Raw genomic sequence first — 22,444 nt, 5'->3', positions numbered from 1 at the left:
AATACATAATTATAAGTAGGTGAGCAAAAATGTACCATAACCTAACTCAGAATTGTATTACATAAATACATATACAAAAAATAGTTCAACGCCAAAAGATTAATGGAAGACCTATGTCCTATAATAGGTGAGTTGGTCTTAAACAAAAAATATGCAATAAAAATGTGTAACTGTGGAACCCATAGTGAATCCTACTCGTACATGATCGGTCTTTATATTATGTACCTATAAGATATTTTCTACTTTATACTTTATAAGTGTACCTACATAATATTTACTTATAAGCAGTTGTCACGTAAAATATTTGTAGATTTTTTTGGAAGTATGTGTCACATCATCATCATCTTCCTCGCGTTGTCCCGGCATTTTGACACGGCTCATGGGAGCCTGGGGTCCGCTTGGTAATTAATCCCATAAATTGGCGTGGGCACTAATTTTTATGAAAGCGACTGCCATCTGACCTTCCAACCCATAGGGGGTAAACTAGGCTCTTATTGGGATTAGTCCGGTTTTCTCACGATGTTTTCCTTCACCGAAAAGCGACTGGTAAATATCAAATGATATTTCGTACATAAGTTCCGAAAAACTCATTGGTACGAGCCGGAATTGCAATTCGCACGCTCTTACCGCTAGGCCTCCAGCGATTTTTTTGAAGTATGTATAGCACAAAAAATATTTAGAAATGTAACATTTAAGGTAGGTAATTAAAATACGGTATAAACATTATTGGAGAAGACTTGGAGGAAGTGTCATAGGGATCTACATTCGATGCGTGGAAAACAAGTTCTTTTGTCTAATTATAATCCATCGGCAATCACGCGAGCGCATAAAACGAAAATCATTTTTTTTTCACTCCCTAAAACTCCCTTAACCTAATAACAGTAAAACAAAAAATAAAATATATCGCCTCTACCGTCACCGTTGTACGTTTGCAAGAATAAGTAATTAACTTATTTATTATAAACTCCCTCATAGCTAATAACTGTATTAAAAATAAATCATTTCAACCCATCAAAGTCACAAATACTCGGAGACCTTGACAAAGTCGTAGTCCTTACAGCTTACACGTGCCGCGCTATGCCTCGCGTTCAGGGCGCAGGTACTATTCCGATTTTAAGCATAAAGGTGACAGTCCATGTCCAACCGCAGCTGCACTACTGTTCATTTTACTATGGAAATTGACAGTAACAGCGACGCGTTCAGTACCAGTAGTGCAGCTGCGGTCAGAAATGGAATGTTACCCTAAGAGCCCTGCGCGGCTCGGCTTAAGGTGACGGTAGAGGTGGGTAAATTTTCAGATTCTGTCAATTTACCCCATTTCACACACAAGCGCACTTCACGCACACTACCTCACTTTACTGGGACAGGTCACTGACCCATCAAGTTTTTTTTAAGATAGCGTTTTGAGTTTAGTGGCCTCCTTTTAGGAAAAGCGTTCCATTGAAAGAAGAAAGAGAAACAATACATTTAATCTTGCTTTCCTTGTCTGTTCATGTCACACGTGACGTATTTAAATTCTAATAATTCATTTGGTTGTTGACAATTTTCTACATTATGGCTTTGTCGAGATACGCGTTTTCTAAAGTTAAACCGAATAAAACCAGATGTCATTAAGTCAGATGTAAAATTTTATTTACTACTCTATACGACTTTTCATAAGGCTCAAAATCAATTAAATGAGAATTTAAATAAATAAAGTTCCGGCAGGGTGCAAAATTTAATTAAGGCGGACAAAATAAAATTTGAAAATATATGGAAACAGTGTTGGCTAATGTGCCCCTAATATCTTTACCGATTTACTTTTATGTGGTATATTCGCCTTTTGTTTCACTATTAAATTAATACAATTAAAATAAAAAATATTATACCGGTATTCCACCGGTATTATTTCAGTGCTGAAGCGATTATCTTCGATCGTAGCCTTGATAATGTAGGTGTTGATAGTTACTTACGGCGGTAGGAGCGGCAATGAACCCCGTGCAGAGTAGAACGTGAGGTGCGTTGGGATAATTGCATATATCTACTTATAATTCTTTGGCTGGTTGGTAACCCTCTATATTTTATTTATTGTTTTACTGTTATTAGGTTAAGGGAGTTTTAGGGAGTGAAAAAAAAATGATTTTCGTTTTATGCGCTCGCGTGATTGCCGATGGATTATAATTAGACAAAAGAACTTGTTTTCCACGCATCGAATGTAGATCCCTATGACACTTCCTCCAAGTCTTCTCCAATAATGTTTATACCGTATTTTAATTACCTACCTTAAATGTTACATTTCTAAATATTTTTTTTGTGCTATACATACTTCAAAAAAATCGCTGGAGGCCTAGCGGTAAGAGCGTGCGAATTGCAATTCCGGCTCGTACCAATGAGTTTTTCGGAACTTATGTACGAAATATCATTTGATATTTACCAGTCGCTTTTCGGTGAAGGAAAACATCGTGAGAAAACCGGACTAATCCCAATAAGAGCCTAGTTTACCCCCTATGGGTTGGAAGGTCAGATGGCAGTCGCTTTCATAAAAATTAGTGCCCACGCCAATTTATGGGATTAATTGCCAAGCGGACCCCAGGCTCCCATGAGCCGTGTCAAAATGCCGGGACAACGCGAGGAAGATGATGATGATGTGACACATACTTCCAAAAAAATCTACAAATATTTTACGTGACAACTGCTTATAAGTAAATATTATGTAGGTACACTTATAAAGTATAAAGTAGAAAATATCTTATAGGTACATAATATAAAAACCGATCATGTACGAGTAGGATTCACTATGGGTTCTACAGTTACACATTTTTATTGCATACTTTTTGTTTAAGACCAACTCACCTATTATAGGACATAGGTCTTCCATTAATCTTTTGGCGTTGAACTATTTTTTGTATATTATGTATTTATGTAATACAATTCTGAGTTAGGTTATGGTACATTTTTGCTCACCTACTTATAATTATGTATTATATCTGATATGTCACATGATACCAAAAATGGCAGACACACGAGTGATCTTATAAGGGAGATTATTTTCCTTGAGTGAATGGTATGGCATTTACCCCAATGCACCTCACGTTCCACGCGGCGCGGCGTAATCTGGCCCCTATTTCACCACGGTGACAGGTACGACAAAAACATCACTGTTATTGACGCCATAGGCATCCATGGACTACAGTTACCGCTAACACTGATTTAAACTTTCACGATTTTTACACATTATTAAATTGTACAACGGAACCGCAAAACGTTCAAGCGGATAAACAAGACCAAGTGCGGGTAGTTCGAAAAACTCGCGCGGTTAGAAGATGCTGATGTCAACTTAAGCCAGTCTTCTCCGAGACCACGGGGACAACGCCGTCCTCGAAACGTCGGAGGTAAATCTTAAAACTTAGATACGCGATTAAGTCCCGTTGTACAATTTAATAATACAGTTACCGCTTACCATCGGGCGGGCCGTATTCGTCTTTGCCACCGTCATTGTACCTATTATTAAAAAAAAACTTTATTATATCGGATAAAACAGACATTTCTCTCGCGAAAAAATCTTGTGACAATTGTCACAAGATTTTTCAAAGAATTTTCGGTAAGTCTTGACAGGAAATGAGTTCTGTGTCGCAATTTCGATACAGTTGCCGTGTTTCTTGTGACAATTGTCATTAGCTTCGCAAAATAAGAATTTTTTAGTGGCAATATAATGGAGTTTATTTATTAATTAAAATGTTGGTGGCAAACAAGCACATCGCCCGTCCGATGGTAAGCGGTTACCGTAGCCTATGGAGGCCTGTGACGTCAGCAACAGTGATGTCGACAACTGTCGCACCTGTCACCGTGGTCGTGGTGAAATAGGGGCCAGTAAGTACCAAATAATCGCAGTGGTCTTAAGTGTCACAGACCCTACTAGCGCTTAAGTCCTTTATGACAATTTCTGCCTATTTTAAATTGTTCAAAAAAAAGAAACCGAATAATTATATCGGACTACCGAATTTTCACGAGAATCAGTTGAGAAATGTGATATGCAAAGGAGAAGAATTCGGACATACGAAAGCATTTTTGCCCAAGTTGAAACGGAGACCTTCGCCAACGCTCGGTCAATGATGGTTTAGGTACAGCTAGCTGCAGAGAAAAGGTACCACCCCTGCATACAATTATCTATCTGGTCGTACCTTTTCTCTGCAGCTGACTGTACTGTACACCTATAAAAATGGTTGTCCCTGCTGTAATTTTATACCGGTACCGTACTTTGTATTTCAACCGGTATAGTTTTACCTTCAAAACGAACCGGTATTGATAAATAATAACGGTACCATACCGCTTATACCGTAAAGAAAGCATGATGCAGTCTCTGCTTTGCACAATTATTGTGTGGACAAAATTCTTATAATCACCGAAACATACTGTAAGGGTAAAAACACCAGAGCACCATTTTAAACAATATTTATTAGGGAATCACAATAATAATCAGAGTTTTGGACTTAGGTAATACGCGACGCCGATCACGCGCAAAAACCGATCTCTAGATGACAGACGTCATAATGCTGCTCCATTCCCGGCTCTCGTAGTGATGTCAAGACCGCTGTTTTACGATGCCGCCTTTTAGCTCGGCCATCGCCTGACCCGACCAGCGCCCCGCAGGTCACTGTCATCAGTGCAGCCATTGAAGTCTGCCACAGCCAACGCAGTCGCAGCAAGCTGGGTCTTCACCAGGTGGATGTAGCCTCCACCAGTTCAATATTCTGCGAATTGAACAAGCACCTTTTACGCTCAGCCGATATACAAGCCTTGGTCCGTTTGAATAATTCGACTCGAGTTCCGTTGAAACGGTCTATTTCGTTATTGTCAACTTACACCAAGATATTTAGTTCTATTTCAGTCGAATTGGAGTAAGGGCTTAAGCCGACTGAACCAAATGTAAGAAAGCGTGACCAGGCTAGGTACCAAATAATCCGTGGTATGAGAGGTGTTAGGATATGCAAGTCTGCTCAGCACTTGCTTGAAATACACAAAAGGCTTAATTCACGTGCATATGACACCAAGAGGATATAAATACCAATTAATTAATTATGCAAAATAATAAAATATTGCGATGAGCGTGACATCTAGCGGCAGGTAGATAAACCACCCCCTTTTTTTGTAACACCATCTAACATAAATTATTTTCTTGTGAATAACGTCATATAACCTTGAAGGATTTATTAGATTTTGATAAATTTCTAGCATGCATATACCCATGCAGCTAACCCAAACCTTCCATTGAGCGGTGCGTTCATACTGACCGCTTAACGTAACAATGACTATTTGTGTCGTTTTAAAAGCAAAGACTTGGAACAAACTCACAATTGGCTTCTCCGTTGTAGGATGTAAGACTCCCTCGCATGCGCGCACAAAAATGCGTACAACTCGTGAGAGGCTAACATGGGACACGTCTCATGCATGTGCGGAGCTGCCTAGGCTAGGACACCACTGCCCTTGTAGGCGCAACGACCGTAGAAGTCAGCCCTTCACGATAAGGTTGTCACGGAGCCCAGTGCACGCACTCGCTCCAACTGGGTATTTCGAACAGGCACTCCCTCCAACTCTACTGGATCCGGTACTTCGCCAGCGATCCCTAGAAGGTATAAGTGCAAGCAACCCTTTCAAGGTAACCTTGAGATCATCAGTCTTAAGGTCATTAAAATATCCTTTTGTAAACAAGGTCTCAAGCCAACCTCTCAAGGTCAACAACAAATAGTACGATACGATATAGATAAAACATTTATCGGTAGTAGAATAATGGTCCTCTTAAGGATAATATCATATCGCATGCAATGGTCCGCCTCTTAAAGCCTGCACTGCAGATACCAGGAACAAACTAGCCTGTTAAAGATAGTCTTGTATCACATGCAATGGTCCGCCTCTTAAGGCCTGCACTGCAGATATACCAGTAACAAAATTAGCCTATTAAGGATAATCTAAGCTCACATGCAACGGTCCGCCTTTTAAGGCCTGCATTGCAGCAAATACCAGTAACAACCATCCTCTTAAGGATAGTCTTATATCACATGCAATGGTCCACCTCTTAAGGCCTACACTGCAAATACCAGTAACAACCATCCTCTTAAGGAAAGTCTTATATCACATGCTATGGTCCGCCTCTTAAGGCCTACACTGCAAACACCAGTAACAACCATCCTCTTAAAGATAGTCTTATGTGACATGCAATGGTCCGCCTCTTAAAGCCGACACTGCAAATACCAGTAAACAACCATCCTCTTAGGGATATTCTTATATCACATGCAATGGTCCGCCTCTTAAAGCCTACACTGCAAATACCAGTAAACAACCATCCTCTTAAGGATAGTCTTATATCACATGCAATGGTCCGCCTCTTAAGGCCTACACTGCAAATACCTGTAACAACCATCCTCTGAAGGATAGTCTTATATCACATGCAATGGTCCGCTTCTTAAGGCCTACACTGCAAATACCAGTAACAACCATCCTCTGAAGGATAGTCTTATATCACATGCAATGGTCCGCCTCTTAAGGCCTACACTGCAAATATCAGCAACAACCACCCTCTCAAGGATAGTGACAAGCAACAGGCCGCTCCTTAAAGCCTCTGTTGCGATTACCGGCGCCAGGAAGTAGCCTATTAAGGATAGCATCCCTTGCCAAGACTAAAGTAACAGCCCTTCTTAAAGAGCACATAATAATTAAAGCTCTATAGCAGACATTGAAGAGAGTAAGTAATATAAATAAAATAATCACTCAGTTCTCAATCCGAGTGTCTAATAAAATTAATCAAGCACAATGTGTTTATTTTAGTCGGCAAACCCGTTAACAAAACACATAAGTATGACAACAGTAACCCAGTTCTAAATCTGGGATAAACAAAATCACAACTCGATTCCAAACTCGAGAGTAAGTAATATAAATAAAATAATCACTCAGTTCTCAATCCGAGTGTCTAATAAAATTAATCAAGCACAATGTGTTTATTTTAGTCGGCAAACCTGTTAACAAAACACATAAGTATGACAACAGTAACCCATTTCTAAATCTGGGATAAAACAAAATCACAACTCGATTCCGAACTCGAGAGTAAGTAATATAAATAAAATAATCACTCAGTTCTCAATCCGAGTGTCTCATAAAATTATATCTCAGTTCCTAATCTGAGAATATACTCGTAGTCAGTTCTTAATCTGAAAACGGTACCTGAAATAACAGCATTTGCCCTTAACATGGGAAATATAAAATAATAAGCAGTTGCTACTATGCAACCAATTGTAAATGATCATGTGCAACTTGGCTTGCCTCTTCCGTGCCCCTAAATAAAGGCAACACTCTTACTATACCAACATTGAACTACAGTAGAGCCTGAACAGAAGTTCATGTTATCGAGGTTCCTCTCTTACCCAGGTTCGCCTTATCGAGGTTTCACAAATTGTATTTTTCAACCATCATGAAGTGTATATTGATAATGACCAATCAGTCAAATCATGGCACATATGCTTAAACCATAAAGCTTCCAATCCCAAGACACACATGGTTGATTTTCTCCAGCTGTGCATGTGCATTTTATGTGTAGATACCTCAACACATCATCATCCAGGTTAACTTATACCTGCACAAAACTAAATAATTTTGTTAAATGCCATGCAAGCACACATTGTAAGATAAATGAGTTCATAACATAATAAACCACAATTTATGCATTTTTCAAAACAATGAAATACATACTTAGTGAACCCACGAAATTTGTGAAACATATTATTATTTATAACTTCTGATTTATGAAACCCAGAAGTAATAAAAGTGTACTGTTTATTAATGCAAACGGTACCATAACACACTACAAGTTCAGACGAAAACCGTCAATAACTTCAAAAAGTAGCTCATGACATGATATTCTTCGGTCAATGTTCATTAGCAGTGAATGGGTTAAAATAGTTATTTGGAAAGCTTTAACCAAGCTATTTACCTTCGTTTAATATTCACCCATAAAACACTTATCGGACTGGAACGTTTAGAGTCCAGTCGCACTTGTATGTAAAAGACATGTATCATGTAGACCGTCAATATCCATATTGACTCCTGAAAGTATTTACCTCGCTTACCATAGCAACAACCTGCTTTACCAGTGTCATACTCAGCTCAGTAAATATCTTGTTCAATATGTCCATCTCTTTGACAAGATTTTAACCTTGGAAATTCATCAAACTTCATCAGTAATAAAGTTTTGTTATCTATATGCATCTGAAAGATACTGTTAGATCACAAATGATTATCATTGTCAATAACTCAAACACTTGACATTGTTGTCATGCCAATAACTTTCATTAGTTTGGTAAGTCTGTTTAAATATATGTCTTTGGTTCATTTTATAACATGACATTTTGTGATAAATATTTGCAATGCAAACTTAAACCAACATCCCAATGAACAAAACAACAACCACAACATACTATAAGCTGTATGCAATTAATTTGTATAAACATTCATAAGATTTTTCATACATAGAACCAATCAATAATATGTACAGACAGAAATTTTCTCAACATCTCAAATGATTTACTGCCTTATTTATCAGTATGTCTGCAGCTTAGTGTTAATTGCAAAGATGCAGGAGGTTATATGTGAAATGAACTGGCTTTTAAAATATTCAGTCCGAGGAGGCTCCGGAAACATGGAGCGACTACTTTTGTCACAGACGATACTAACCAGCTACAAATAACTGTCACCTTTCGCTTATTCACAAAGCGCACTTTACCAACCCACAGTCAATGTAACACATACTAACCGTTAGTATACATGTACAACATGAACAAGCATTTTATTTCTAAATAAATACCTCATTTTCCATGACATCGGAGATTAGTCACTTATCAACATATTTTCTCCATATAATGAATTATGAGCACTAGGACATAATATACCTGGCATCCATAACCAACTAACTTTGAAATATTATCCATGTCCATCCAGGCACATTATAGAGGCCTGACCCGATAGCCACTCTAGTACCTTCAACGACGATATGGTTGTTCAATTGAAGAATCATTGCTGTCAAATTTCTGGAAATTACACAGACCAAAAACATACCAACAAAGCATTATTTCAGTTGCAATAAGCATGTGTAATATCACCCACACACACACACATATGAGACAACAAGTAATTTCTCCTCATTGTCGTTGTAACCAGTATTCCAGTGTTTTTGAAACCATGAAATCTATTTTAATTTGACTGAAAGGATAAAGTATTAAATAGCACTCATTGTTAATCATGAAAGCATAATACCACCATACATATAGCATCAATCAAGGCTAAATTTACATTACCAAACTTGTTTTATAATATGCTTTTTACTTGAATGTAAATTTCACCATGACACAAACTTTAGAAAATGTTCATAGCATTTTTTTTTTAATATGTCATGTAGACATACTTAATCACATTATGTTATGTATCTGAAAGCACATAGATTACAAAAATAACACAACATATAAGTGAGGCAGCATTTACCACTATGGCCCCGGAGCATTGTTAGGTGTTGGATCAACACAGACTTCTTACCTGAGTTAACTTTTACCTGAGTTGCTCTGTAATCCCAAGGATTTATTTAATTCACACCAATATCAAAATTCAAGAGTACCTAATGGTATCTGTCAGCTTATGTCTTGTGATCTTCTGCTGTGAATATTGTAATATACATACATGCCAGCAGCCTTATTATACTGTCAATATGTATTATTTTTGACAGTCATGATCATTGATGTACATAAACTGAAATAGGTATCTGAAATCAAACACAAAACACACAAAACACACGGCAAAGGTACGATACGCCAGCCAATAGCCGGCACAGGTTAGTTTTGTAGGCTATTCTTGTAGGTATGATTTTGACACCAATCTTGGACTTTGTATATTTAAGTCCCTAACTGATGAGTGGTGTTGGTGCATTTACTCATTACAATCAGATTAACGATCAGAACAATGAAACAAGGAAGGACTACGCGCGGTAAATTTCGTAATGTCAATTTCGACAAATTATATCGTAGTAGGCGGGAATCCACTATCGCACTTCTGAAGCTGTAAGGGTAAAAACACCAGAGCACCATTTTAAACAATATTTATTAGGGAATCACAATAATAATCAGAGTTTTGGACTTAGGTAATACGCGACGCCGATCACGCGCAAAAACCGATCTCTAGATGACAGACGTCATAATGCTGCTCCATTCCCGGCTCTCGTAGTGATGTCAAGACCGCTGTTTTACGATGCCGCCTTTTAATACATACCTACGCACATAATGTCATTGAAATAAAACATTGTTATTTTATAGTAAATTTATATAATACTCGATATATACACATAACAATAACCAGACCGCAGCGGTATTAGCCTGTAAGCTTCATCTCTTGTCTCCAAATCCGCAAAAACTAGTTAGTACTAAATGCTGGTCTTGCTGTTATTTTATTCTTGAAGATTATGGCTTGTTTCTTGATTATTGAGAACAATCGCACACATATAGACGGAACGAACGGAAACAAAGTAGGTGTAGACACTAAGACTTTCAGGTATTAAACGAATTACGCTTCGTATTAATAGGTAAGTAATATTTAAATGAATATATAATATTCTCTAACGTAAATACAAGACTACAATTGACATCAAATGTCATTGACGTACAGAAGTCATATACTTTTTTTTAATGACGCAAAATTGATACCAGCATAATGAAAATCAATCCCAATCAGTAAAACGAGTCTTTATAAACTTTTTTCATTTTAAGCGGGTTTTGAAGGAACAAGTTACTTAAATTCAATTGTAATCGTATTGTTTTAGGATAGTTTACTGCTGTTTTCGATCGTTACGACCTGTAAATAACAACAAATTAAATTTTAAATAAATTTATTTACCCTATTTTTTGAAATACAATTTATCTACTGGTATACATTTTCGTATGCGTATATGATGAAATGTCTAAATAATGTCAAAAACGAGCTACGACGACGTACACGTCTGCTTCGATCCAAGGCCAGCGGCCATCTGACTCGAAGAAGAATTTTGAGTGATGTCGTCAATGTATGGAAATTGTACGAAAGTTTACATTTGGGATTGAATTTCTGTGTTGTATTTGTGAGTAAAAATATAAGTAGATAATAATTTGCTAGTTTAGTTATCTAGCTTTCAAAATCACACAACAACTCAATTACTGTTAAAGGCAAAACTGTAATGCGTGTTGCTCAAACGGAACTCCATATTTTGATTTTTGGATACTTTTAGTGTCGATTTGTAGAGAATTACAGCAAATAAAAAATATTATGCCGTGAAGAGCCAGTACACGGCTTCTTCGTGAACAAATTTACGTATAATTTAATGCAGTTATTAAACATTTCTTGAACAAATTGATTGCACAAAGTGAGCTCTAAATCGAAAACGTCATATACCGTCCCCTTAAAAACTAAGTGTTAGTGGAACAAAAACAGAAAGCGATTTACAACATACACAGACAGCAATAACTTAATCTATCACCTAGTAGCGGTTATGACACACTCAAAATGCCGCATTATCGTAGGTGAGTCGTATCGGCCCGCTGGATGGGGTTGGAGCTGGCACGCACTCTGCAGAGCAACGAGGCAACTCTCTTTCGTAGGTTATTAGGTTATATTAGGTAAGTATCTAGTACACAATATATCTACAAACCTTAGTTTCAATCCGGGTCGATTTAGTATAAGGGGACACTCGTAATGGTAAATGTACGAACAAAATTAACAGCCGTAAAATACCGTACTCATGTGGTTCAAAGACAACAATATACTTAAGCTCTTCCCCTTGAGCAAGATCACGTGATCTTGCAGATTCTGTTTTATTTCATATGGTTTTATACTTATTCTGATACGACCTTGACTGCGAGTACCAATCAGCGTTAGTGGCTCATGCTGATTAGTGCTGACGAAATGCAATCGGTAGCATTACCACGACTGCCTTAGCAGTGTCAAACTGACATTATTCGCTAACGTCTGCGTAACTTGTTCTCGCATAGAGAGTAAGTGGTAGCCGTACTAGAGTCATCTCAGAATGTATTTTACTCGCACCTAGGTACGCGTGAGATGCCTAATAATGCGACTCAAGGCCGTATCAAAATGAAATGAAAATATAAAATTGTCAGAACAGAACCGGCCTCCGCGTGGGCCGCGGCGGCGAGCTCATTAATGTCCTTGTTAATTCCGTGCTCGAACTTTGCGTGTTCCGTGAACAACAAGTTTCGACTGCTCGCCGCAATACACACATGTTGCAGTCGGCTTGGCGAGAAATGGAAATTTGATTTGCTTATTCAAATGCACGCTTGTGTTGCACAAGTATGTGTAATTACTTGTTAAAGGAACTTTTGTGGTTTAAACGATTAAATACGTGTTTCCTCTTTAACCTTTTCCACGCCGTGTCAAACATAAAAGCTGTCACTCAGACGCCACATCACTGAAGTGTCATAACCGAAGTTGAACTTTATGTACATGGACGTAGGTCGATGTTACTCTGTGGTCTGTGACCGATTAATCGGTCTTTGGCGTTGAACCTACGGTGCGCATATATCGGTCATTGGCGTCCAAAAGGTTAAATAATAATGTTGTACTATTTAATTGTCATGACTATGATTGATAGATGAAGCATTTCAAATTATAACTGGTGGTGAATGGAATGTAATATTGGGTAAGTGCAATGTGGTTTACTTACTCAGTCTGGAGTAAAAATAGCATTTTATACCTGGTCTGTTTCACTTATCCAAATTTCCCTTGTAAGTAGGTATGCTCCTCCTCCTATAATACTGCGCAAAGCTTGCCTACTTGCAAAAATTATTTTATAATTGGGAATAAGTACCTACGTTCAAATTTTGCGTCCATGTTCTCTAAGCGCTGGTGGCCTAGCGGTAAGAGCGTGCAACTTTCAATCTGGAGGTCGCGGATGCAAACCCCGGCAAACCCAAAATGAGTTTTTCGGAACGTATTGTACGAAATATCATTTGATATTTACCAGTCGCTTTTCGGTGAAGGAAAACACGTGAGGATACCGGACTAATCCCAATAAGGCCTAGTTACCCCTATGGGTTGGAAGGTCAGATGGCAGTCGCTTTCGTAAAAACTAGTGCCTACGCCAACTCTTAGCATTAGTTGTTAAGCGGACTCCCATGAGTCGTGGCAAAATGCCGGGATAACGCGAAGAAGATTTTCTCTAGTATCATAGATTGCAAGTTGCCTCAGGTGTGCTAACCAGTCAGAATTAGGCTAATCGATCGACCTAATGGACTAGGGTTCCTATATGTTCATGATTATACCTACATATTATTGAAAGCATGACAGCGGCTTTGTCGCTGCTCTTATATAGGTAACGGTGATAGATGCTTTCGGCGGCATTACAGTTACCCTACATGGATTTTCAATCTCTTATGTGATATAGGACACTTGATTTAGATTGATTAGTCTGGGAAGAGATGACGTCATGAACGTCATTAGTTTTATATTTGAGAGTGCTTGAAATATCTTCCATGAATATATTTTATACTATATTTACACATATATTTTTATTGGTTATTTATCGCGTTTTCATGGATTGATTTATTGAATATGAATTTTACAGATTGTAGAAACACACACCTATTTAAATCATATATGTAACAACCATAACGTTATAGTTTTTTACTGTGTATTTATAGGTAGTATGTATTGTGAAACTGTGAGAATATTTATTTCCTTGAAGCGTTCTCTCAGTGAGTCACGAGACGACGGATCGGATTGCTTTCTTCTGAATTAAAATGCAGAATTATGACTTCATTTCGTTATAAATTTTATAATTCTTACACATATCTAAATCCAAATTCTACTTATAATCCCTTAGAAGTAATTTAGGAGTAAATTAAAGAGAACATAGGTTTATACATTAATAAGTGCAACCTACATCCTGAGACAATTCCCACTAAGATTTATAAACTAAGAATATTTAAGTGGCATTGTCATCGGATTGAGGTATGAAATGTGTGGTATAATCGTATACCTTTAAACGAGCAATTCTTGTTTATTTATATGTTTATTTATATATATATATATTTTAAGGATCTCGGAAACGACTCTAACGATTTCGATGAAATTTACTATTATGGGGGTTTTCGGGGCCGAAAAATCGATCTAGCTCTTATATGTTTTTCGAGCAAAGCTCGGTCTCCCAGATATTGTACATAATTTCATTAGCGTATGACATACTTACAGCAAACAATATTTCCGCTAAACGTAGGTAAACGCATGGTTAGGTAATCTCGATGAAGCCTTTGTAAATTAGCAGTTTAGCATTGATCCGTTATTGCAACTCGGGAACGGTTTATTGGCCGCGTTTCACTTGTTAATGCGAGCGCATGCTGAGCTGATGAATGCGAGAGCTGCTCATGACCAGCGTGACCTCCAGTTGCGTAGTTACTACAGGTATCGGGAAAACTTATTTATACTGGTTGGCTAACCTTTGGATTCGCCTGAGCTCTATAAACAATTGGAACCCTGATATTGAACGCCATTCCAAAACAAAGCGAAATGTTATAACATTTAATGGAGAAACGGAAGCGGTCAGTGCAAATAGCTTTGCAATATAAATATAAATATAAATAAATAAATAAATATTATAGGACATTATTACACAAATTGACTAAGCCCCACGGTAAGCTCAAGAAAGCTTGTGTTGTGGGTACTCAGACAACGATATATATAATTATACAAATACTTAAATACATAGAAAACAACCATGACTCAGGAACAATAATCTGTGCTCATCACACAAATAAATGCCCTGGGATTCGAACCCAGGACCGCGGCTTCACAGGCAGGGTCACTACCCACTAGGCCAGACCGGTCGGTCAAATAATAAAAATATCAAAGCTTTGCATACAGATAAAGTGGACATTAAATTTCACGAAAGTATATTGGTATAGAGAAGCTGTGGTATTTTTTTTAGTATATCGTAAAAAACATAGTTAATATTTAATTTTTAAAATTTGATGAGATACTGTGAGCTCGCCCGATAAATATTACCCATATTCTTAAACTCGGTATGCGTCTCTGTTTGTATAAAAACATGCGGCCGACTGTTGGCAAGTTGTTTTTAAAAAATTCGTTACTACGTTGTGTACCTAATATAGGTACCTAATAATGTTCTATTAATGTTGTCTCAAAATGCTTTTATCTTCGTAGTATGTATGGAGCATCGGGAGCGGCACCGAGAGAGGCCCGGGGGCGCGCGCGCGAGCGCCCCGACGTGCTGCCCGCGCCCGCGGCGGCGGACGAGCCCGCGCCGAGCGCCCTGCCGCGCCCTGGCAAGGACAGCGTCGCGCGGCTCACGCTCAGCGGCCTTTCTTATGTTGTTACTGTAAGTATTTATGAGTATCGCTGCATGTAGGTACATACATAGCTTCATAGATAGCTAGAACTAATACGATAAACTGAGGGTTTTGCGGTGGCGGAGGAAGCCACGCCAAGCCCCATGCTATGCGTTGGCAAGGATACATATGTACGCGGTTCACGCTCAGCGGCCTTTCTTATTTTGTTGCTGTAAGTAGGTATATATGAGTATTCCTCCATGTATATACATAAATAGCTTCTTACATAACTAGAACCAGAACTAGCGATAAACTGAGTATTTTGCGGAGGCGGAGGAAGCCACCCCACCCCCTTGTCAAGGACAGCGTAGCGCGGCTCATTGCTCAGCGGCATTTCTTATGTTGTTACTGAAAGTATTTACAAGTATCGCTGCATGTACGACTGTGGCTTTTTGGAGAACTAGACTCAGATCTAATGATAAACTGAGTGTTTTGCGGTGGCGGAGGAAGCCACGCCACCTCCCGTGCTACGCCTTGTCAATGACAGCGTCGCGCGGCTCATGCTCAACGGCTTTTCTTATGTTCTTACTGTGAGTATCACTGCAAGTATTTAAAATAGCTCTTTGGAAAGCTAGAGAGAATCACAAAAATCTAGACTGAGAACTAGGAATGAACTGATCGGTTTTAGGCGGAGGAGGAACCTTAGCCTCCCACCCTGCAAGGATAGTATCGTGCCGTTCACGCTCAGCGGCCTATCTTATGTTCTTACTGTGAGTAGGTACCACTGCTTGTATTAAAAATATTACTTTGAGAAAATGGGGAGAATCATTGAGGACTAGACTTAAAACTTGGGATGAACTGAGCGATTTTAGAGCGACAGCGTTGCGCGGCCACGCCCAGCGGCCTTTCTTATGGTTTTACTATAAGTATGAGTGTCACTGTATTACGACTAGGCGTTTTGGAGATCAAGAGTAATCCCCTTAATAACTAGGGATATACTAATATTTCAACCTTTTCCTTATTCTGACTAAGCTTGCATCTTCGCTATTTACATGAGTGCAGACCAATTCTAAAACTATTTAATAAACAATGCATAAGCGCAAGACAGCAACATTATTATAGCGTTGAAGCTATGTAGACATTGCTAATTGGTAAGACAGACGCCATTAACTATTGCCACAGGTGCTAGCACCTGACCTAGTTTCCTAGGTTAAGTATTTAAAAGTTAGGTAAATACCCTGTGAAGCTAACTAGCTTAACAAAACATTTTATCTCGACTGAGAGTCCGTTGCTAGTATAACTTGGGCTCGGGTTCCATAACGACTACGAGTATGTTTAAATGAAAATGATTTTTATACTGGTTGTTTAAGTGATTTCTGAATAACTGCCCAGAGAGGCGCAATCTGTTAGAGGCGGCGGCGGGAAATGACGACTGCCATTAAACACACAGATGGGCCATTTTATTGCGTTCAGTTTGGTGCATAGCATCTTTTATGAACGTTTGAAGAACTGATTTATTTTTAAAATAGTTTCATATTCAAGGTAGGTCGGTATCGTGATTGAAAAAAAAAATATATATATATAATAATATCACACTATGGTGAATGAAATAAAGGCGAAATTGCGTTTCTCTGTAAATAATAAAGATTTATTTTGAAATCGAACTTATTACATCCAATCTACGACAAAATTAGTTTTAAATATAAAGAAGTTTACCTGTAAATAATAAAGAAACAACATTTAAAGCCTCTATTCTAGGGTTTTGTTATTTCTTTACCACAAAATCAATCAATATCTATTTTATACTAATTAATCCTTTCATATTTTTTCCAATGATGAATGTCAATGTCTTAACTGTTATTCATGACACTTGGCAAAGTCTATGGCTAAAGCGGCGAGCCGCATAAAGGTTAACATTAAGAAAATAGGTATTACTGTTTTCTTTACATCTCCCTCCTAGAAGAAAACAATTGCAAAGGAGAAATCAATCACGCAATTGTTGATTTAGGTACTAAGTACCACTGGAGACAATTTTGTAATGTGGTAAAGGTTTGATTCCAGTTTCTTGTGTCCTGCATCAACTTCATAAATGGAGCCTGATATTTTTCTCAGAATCTTAAATGGTCCAACTCTTAACTCATCCATCTTCTTCCTATTCAGTCGATTCCCATTTTCTACATAGACCATGTCTCCCATTTCAAAATTGTGTTCTTTTCTATGCCGGTCGAATTTTTCTTTATTATATTTGTGAGATCTTATTGTGTTTTTGTAGGCTAACTTTCTATCTCTTTTCAGGTCTTCTTTTGAACATTTAGATTTTAATTCTATTGGTAAAATATTTACGTTTTCACCTTCCAAAAGGTATTTCGGAGTAAATTTCGTGACAGTGTGTTCTGTTTCATTATATTTTTCTACACATTTCTGTGCAGTAGTTGTCCAGGCTGTTTTCTTATCATTCTCATTAATTGTACATCTTATTTTATTGACTAAAGTTTGATTTAGCCTTTCATTAAGACCATTAGAAAATGGTGCATCTACAGCTGTAAAAACAATTTTTATATTTTTACTCTTTAGGTAATCTTTAAATTCTTTAGAATTTATGCCGGGGTATTGGTCTGTTAATACCATATCAATATTATAACTCTGTGTCACATTAGTTATCAGTTTAATAAAATCACTAGAGTTTTGATTTTTTGATGTCAAAATATATGCATATCTCGTGAAATGATCAACTAAAAGATGTAAATATTTTTTTGTTGACCGTGATCCTCCAAATCCTCCAATGGTGTCAATGGATACTATTTCAAATGGGCGTGTCGCTGGACCAAAATGTGACAATAAGCCATATTTTGACTTCTTCCTTGATTTGTTCCTTATACATATTTCACATTCATCACACATTTTTTTAATATTCGTAAATATATTTCTCGCTGTATAAAATGGTGTTATTTTATTTATCATCTGGCTTATCCCAATGTGGCAGTAAGTATTGTGAACATCTTTGATGAGAGTTTTGCTCAGTGCTTCAGATAGTATGATTTTGTTTCTAGTTTTATTCTTTTTGTAATAAATTGTGTTTTCCAATATTGTGTTTGTTTTTCCATTTTGTAGGTCTTTATTTTTATGTTGGTCATTTTTTATATCTTCTAGGGTTATTAAATTTACTACTTTCAAAAAGTCATCATTATTTTCATATGGCTCTAGTACTGGATTTCTGCTTAAGCAGTCTGCCTCTTGATTCGATTGTCCAGGGTTGTATTTTATTTTGAAATTATATTGGGAAAGATAATAAGTCAAATCACCAAGTTCCTCATCAGTTCTAGCCTTAATGTTCATATTTTCCAATGGTTTATGATCGGAGTATACCACAAATTCTTTTCCCATAAGCCAGTGCTGCCAATATTTAACAGCTTCTTTAATTGCAAGACATTCTAGATATATGGCCTTTTTCCTTTTTTGAGTCTCAGTTAGTTTCTTTGAGAAGTATGCCACGGGCTTACTGTCTCCGTTTTTATCTATTACTTTCAAAACCGCTCCGACTCCGTGGATACTAGCATCTGTGTATATATTTATTGGAAGTTCAGGATCATATATTTTCAGAATCGGTTTTGAACATAGCAAACCTTTTATTTTATCAAACGATTCTTGACATTCTGGCGACCATATAAATTTCACATCTTTTCGTAGTAAATTGTGTAACGGGTCCAGAATAATTGCGCTATGTGGTATAAATTTATGGTGAAAATTTACTTTTCCTAGGAATTGGCGTATATTTTTTCTTGTTTTTGGAACTGGAAAATCTCTCACTGCGGTTAAGTAGTCTTTAAGTGGTCTTACTGAATTGTTCTCGATTATATGACCGAGATATTTAGCATGGTTGTTTGCAAAACTACATTTAGAAAACTTGAGTCTAAACCCTTCTTTTAATATTGCCTCGAGTAGTCTAGAAATATGTTGTATGTGTTCATTGAAAGTTTTCGAAAAAATCAAGATATCATCTATAAAATTTACCGCAAAATCAGAAAGCTTATGTTTTCTTATGATGTTGCTCAATATTCTTTGGAAAATAGCTGAAGCAGTCTTTAAACCAAACGGGAGGCACGTCCATTGAAAATGGCCTTCTTGGGTAACAAATGCAGTTTTGTATCTATCTTGAATTTTCAAAGGTATTGACCAAAAAGCGGAGTTTACGTCGAAAGTAGAAAAGTACTTACAGTTTACAGTTTTTACCATTAAATCCTCAATCAGTGGGAACGGTTGTGACTGTGGAACGACGATTTTGTTTAATTCTCTAAAATCTACGCATAACCTTGTTCGTTTTCCATCTTCTTTTTTATATGCCAAAGTCACCGGAGCAGCGAACGGGCTATACGATTCTTCAATTAAATTGTTCTTTAATAGTTTCGATATTTGTCCTTCTATTTCTTTTCTATCTTCTGTGTTGCATCTATATGGACGTTTGCTACAGTACTTGTCCACCATCAAGTCTATATGAGCTTCATAATCATGTACAGTGCCAATGTCATATTTATCTTTAGCAAAGACTGATTTATATTTTTCAATTAACTTGTCAATCTCTCTCTGTTGATATGAATCTAGATGGTTTACTGACATTTCAAATTCATCTGAGTTAATATGTTCGTTGAAATTTATTTCATATCTGCTTTTAATCTCTTTATTTAGTAATATCTCCGAGCAAGTAATATCGCCATCTTCGTCACCCAGTACATCAGGAATATTGACGTTAGATATATTTGAATAATTACTTATCAACTCTTCTTTTTCTATATTCTCTCCATTCAGGAACTTCTTTTTATCTTCTGGACTATTATATTGTAAAATGTTTAATTCTTCATCTTGCATTAATTTGAAATTTTTTATACAATCCAATCCTATTAAAAAATCATAAGGAAGATTTTCTATGACGAAAATATCCATATTTGACTCAATCTTATATATTTTTATTTTGAGTGTTATCATACCTTTTGTATTCTTCGCACCATTAATAGTACTCAAGTTTGCCGTTTCTAAATCAGTTGTCTTTTCTTTATCTTTTATCTTTAATAATTTAGAATTTATTAATGACACATTTGAACCTGGGTCATAAATCCCAGACACTCTTAATGTATCATTTAACAGCAGCTTTACTTTTATTAATGGTGGTACTACGAGTTTTTTGGATTCTGCTCATTCAGCTCAACTTCCAATTCTGAGTTATTCACACTTTTCACAATTGCTTTTTGATTTTTCCCTTTAAACCAGCATTTTTCTTCGGGATAGTAGCGTGTCCCTTTGTTTTCAGTGATACAAACTTGGCATGGCTTTTTTTCTTCAACTTTCTTGGATTTCATGTCAGAAAATGTAGGATTTTTTTTTTCATATTTATTCTTTCCAACCATATGTTCCAATTTTCCTAGTTCATTATATAAGTCCTCCGTCTGTTGCAATGTTTCACGATCAATTTTATCCGCTACATAATTAGGCAGACCAAGTGCTATAAGGTCGATAAGCGTTCCAGTATCTGTTGATTTTCTTATTTCCAGTAACAGTTTTTCTTTCTTTAAGGCATACTCGAGTAACGAACCTGCTTGATATTTAAAGGTAAGAGCATATCTAATGGGTGACCATCCTTTGTTTGCAAACGTCTCACAGAAGTTTTTCTCCCATTTATTCCACTCTGATTCTACAGTAAATTTCATTAGCATACAACTGTACCAATCAACACTGGAGTACTCCAAGAAGTTTTTCAGAATTTCAATTTTTTTTCTTTCTTCATTAATTTGGAAACGTTCACATTCTTTATTAAAATCTTGAATCCACTGGTAAGCATTTGAGTTTCGCCCGGAAAATTTGTTAATCATGAAATCCTTTGCAATTTTCCCTAAATTCTGTGTTTCAGACTTCTTTTGTTTTTCGTCAAGCAATTTTTCTAAGATTTTTTCCAATGTTTGATTTGAACCGCTAGGCATAGATTCAACATTTGTTTCCGAAATTTCTTCCAAATAAATATCATTACACTGTATGTTTTCCTCCTCATCCAAGTATACTTTTGATATCTCTTCTGTCAAAGTTATCCAAATTTTTCTTGTTTGATGTCTTTTAGTTAACGATTTCCGTATTTTGGCATAGTTGGAAGTATTTGTAATTGCTGGATGCATATGCACAGGCTGGTGTTCCGGTGGTAATCCAAAAATCTGCCCACCAGGTGTAGCAATTGATGTTATACACAAAACATTTGATTTTCCATCTGCCGCAGGTTTCACAGCAAAATCAAATCTTAACTTTTCCATATTTCTTGAAATATTTGCAGAAAATGTTGTTTTATAATAATATCACACTATGGTGAATGAAATAAAGGCGAAATTGCGTTTCTCTGTAAATAATAAAGATTTATTTTGAAATCGAACTTATTACATCCAATCTACGACAAAATTAGTTTTAAATATAAAGAAGTTTACCTGTAAATAATAAAGAAACAACATTTAAAGCCTCTATTCTAGGGTTTTGTTATTTCTTTACCACAAAATCAATCAATATCTATTTTATACTAATTAATCCTTTCATATTTTTTCCAATGATGAATGTCAATGTCTTAACTGTTATTCATGACACTTGGCAAAGTCTATGGCTAAAGCGGCGAGCCGCATAAAGGTTAACATTAAGAAAATAGGTATTACTGTTTTCTTTACATATATTTAGCGACTTATGCGATAAATGTGTCCGAAAGGGTTACATAAATAAGAAAATTAACCTTAACCTGTCGAACCTTAAACTGTCCACGATATGACGTCACCATAAGCGTTCTGGCTCAGTTTAGTGTTTGACCCAGATATACAGGGTGGCATTTGAGTCGTGATCAGTAATATGTTTTTCTAACTCCATAAACAACGAGCAATTTAATGCCCCTACTCTTACTAAAATCAGACAAGATTTTTTAAGCTATGCTACTTTGCTTTACGTTTCAAGCTAAATCCCTAACAGTTTGATACGGTCGTATACTTTATTGAAATACTTAGAAATGCACTGCTCTCAATCGAACTTCCCATTATTAATGGCCTGCTATTAGCTGGAGCCCCGTTTTAATGGAGGCTAAGTTTAATAGCTTA

The 22,444-nt window shown here is 36.8% G+C and overlaps 2 protein-coding genes across 3 annotated transcripts in view; one reads left to right on the top strand and one right to left on the bottom strand.

Annotated features, from left to right (window-relative positions):
- Window positions 1-22,444, top strand: part of LOC134651058 (inactive rhomboid protein 2) — a 195,150-nt gene that overhangs the window by 145,362 nt on the left and 27,344 nt on the right. For both annotated transcript variants that reach the window (XM_063506043.1, XM_063506041.1), the window contains exon 3: window positions 15,214-15,388. In XM_063506043.1, the coding sequence (XP_063362113.1) occupies window positions 15,214-15,388 (175 nt within the window). The remainder of the gene's footprint in view (window positions 1-15,213; window positions 15,389-22,444) is intronic.
- On the bottom strand, window positions 20,391-21,905 carry LOC134651074 (uncharacterized). Its single transcript, XM_063506061.1, has 2 exons — window positions 21,797-21,905; window positions 20,391-21,711 (listed from the first exon to the last, which is right to left on the bottom strand). Exon 2 carries the CDS (start codon window positions 21,626-21,628, stop codon window positions 20,504-20,506), a length of 1,125 nt encoding a protein of 374 aa, XP_063362131.1. The 5' UTR covers window positions 21,629-21,711; window positions 21,797-21,905; the 3' UTR covers window positions 20,391-20,503.

This window comes from Cydia amplana, chromosome 9 (assembly GCF_948474715.1).
Source record: "Cydia amplana chromosome 9, ilCydAmpl1.1, whole genome shotgun sequence".
Taxonomy (NCBI): Eukaryota; Metazoa; Arthropoda; class Insecta; order Lepidoptera; family Tortricidae; genus Cydia; species Cydia amplana.
The sequence above is the reverse complement of the archived record's forward strand: the minus strand, read 5'-3'. Positions and strand labels throughout refer to the sequence as shown.